At 31.4% G+C, this 1,638-nt stretch overlaps 1 protein-coding gene across 1 annotated transcript; it reads left to right on the top strand.

Annotated features, from left to right (window-relative positions):
• Positions 1-407: 407 nt before the first annotated feature.
• Positions 408-737, top strand: NAEGRDRAFT_76522 (uncharacterized protein; the record flags this gene model as incomplete). Its single annotated transcript, XM_002668516.1, has 1 exon — positions 408-737. One exon carries the CDS (start codon positions 408-410, stop codon positions 735-737), a length of 330 nt encoding a protein of 109 aa, XP_002668562.1.
• Positions 738-1,638: the final 901 nt, after the last annotated feature.

Below are 1,638 nucleotides of genomic sequence, written 5' to 3'. Positions count from 1 at the left end.
TTCAATTAGTCTAAGAGGAGAGTGCCTAGCTGATTTATTAGAAAATCCTCAAAAAGCTGCAGAAATTGACGCGCAGACTTAACCATGCTCAGGTTTTTAGAGCTTTCTGATTTGACACATAATGATATCAAACCTGAAAATATTGTGAAATATGACAATCATTGGTTTTTTATTGATTTTGAAACATCCACAGAGTTTTCCCATTTTGATGAGAAGATGAAAAGTTATTTACAATATGATGGCACTTTGTTGACAAGTAAATATTTCTCAGCTGGTCAATGAATTGAATTTCAATAATTGTAAAAGGATACAGATCGAGTGAAAGAAGAACTCCATTTGAATATCAAGGAATTAATTATACAGGTAGAGTACCTCCAGAAAGTGACATTTACTCTTTAGGATTAGTAATGTTGGAAGTGTTATCTAGAAAACGAATAAGAAATTTAGAAAATCATTCGAATGTAGTTCAATGCTTGAACGAACTTGAAATTGAAAATGCAACAATCAAAAGAGTTCTTCCTTTAATGCTAGAAGAGGACTTTGAAAAGAGACCAACAACAAATGATTTAGACGATAAAACCAAAATAATTATTGATAAGGAAGTTGATGATTATTACGAAAATCCAAACAAATACAAAAGATATCCAAATTTAAACCATTTAACTCCAATTTCTGAAGAAGATTGTAAATTAGTTCAAGCCAGTATTGGAAATCTCAGAAATGTAAAGCTTCAATAATTATTGGAAACATTAATTACGGAACTAGCAATAAACCCCACTAAATCACAAGCACAAGATCTTTCGTTTCCTTGCTGGATGGGAAAATATCTTTATTGAATACATTCCTTATTCTCTATATATGAAATATCACATTGTATACAAACAGCTAAATTGGACTCTACTTTACAACAACCATTTTGTAAAACAACTTCAAGAATCCAAATCAATTCTAATTTTAAAAAAAATCTTAAAAACTCCAAAGCAAAAAACAACAACATCACTTTTTTAATACAATATAAGAGAGAGATGATGTTGCGGGGGAAGAATTTTATTATTTATAATTGGATAAATATTGTACTATTGATTCTATCAATTGTAATTGTAAATGCAAAATTAACCATTCCGATGTTTGATCATCATCATGAAGAGGCTTCACTCACCTATGTAACTTCTAACAAGGAAACTTTTAATAAGTTTACCCAACAATTATTGAATAGTAACAATAATATTCATCATCATAAAGAACATCACGAGAGAGGAAATATTTATGCATCACCAAGTAATGGATATTATACTGAGAGTGAATCACTCTATCACAAGACGGAGACCATGCTTGTGGAAAGGAAGGGTGATTTTGTGAGAACGAGATCAATTGCTAGAACTATGAAGAGAATGAGTTGGAAGGCATTGTGGCAATTGTCAAAAGAAAATAACAAGTCAATCAAGACACAATTTGGAAAAAGTAGCTCAGATCCAATGCCTCCAGATCATAGAAGAAATTGGGTTCCATCATTTATTGGAAATGCTAAAATTGATGGCAAGCCAATTAGTTGGTCCTATGCTCCTTGTTTCCAAAACACATCTGCCAGAATTACCAAAATTGATTCTGCAAAGAAATCCGTCACTTTGGAATTTGAGA

The sequence above is a fragment of the Naegleria gruberi genome (genome assembly GCF_000004985.1).
Source record: "Naegleria gruberi genomic scaffold NAEGRscaffold_179, whole genome shotgun sequence".
Lineage (NCBI taxonomy): Eukaryota > Heterolobosea > Eutetramitea > Acrasida > Naegleriidae > Naegleria > Naegleria gruberi.
This window is presented reverse-complemented; position numbering and strand designations above follow the sequence as displayed.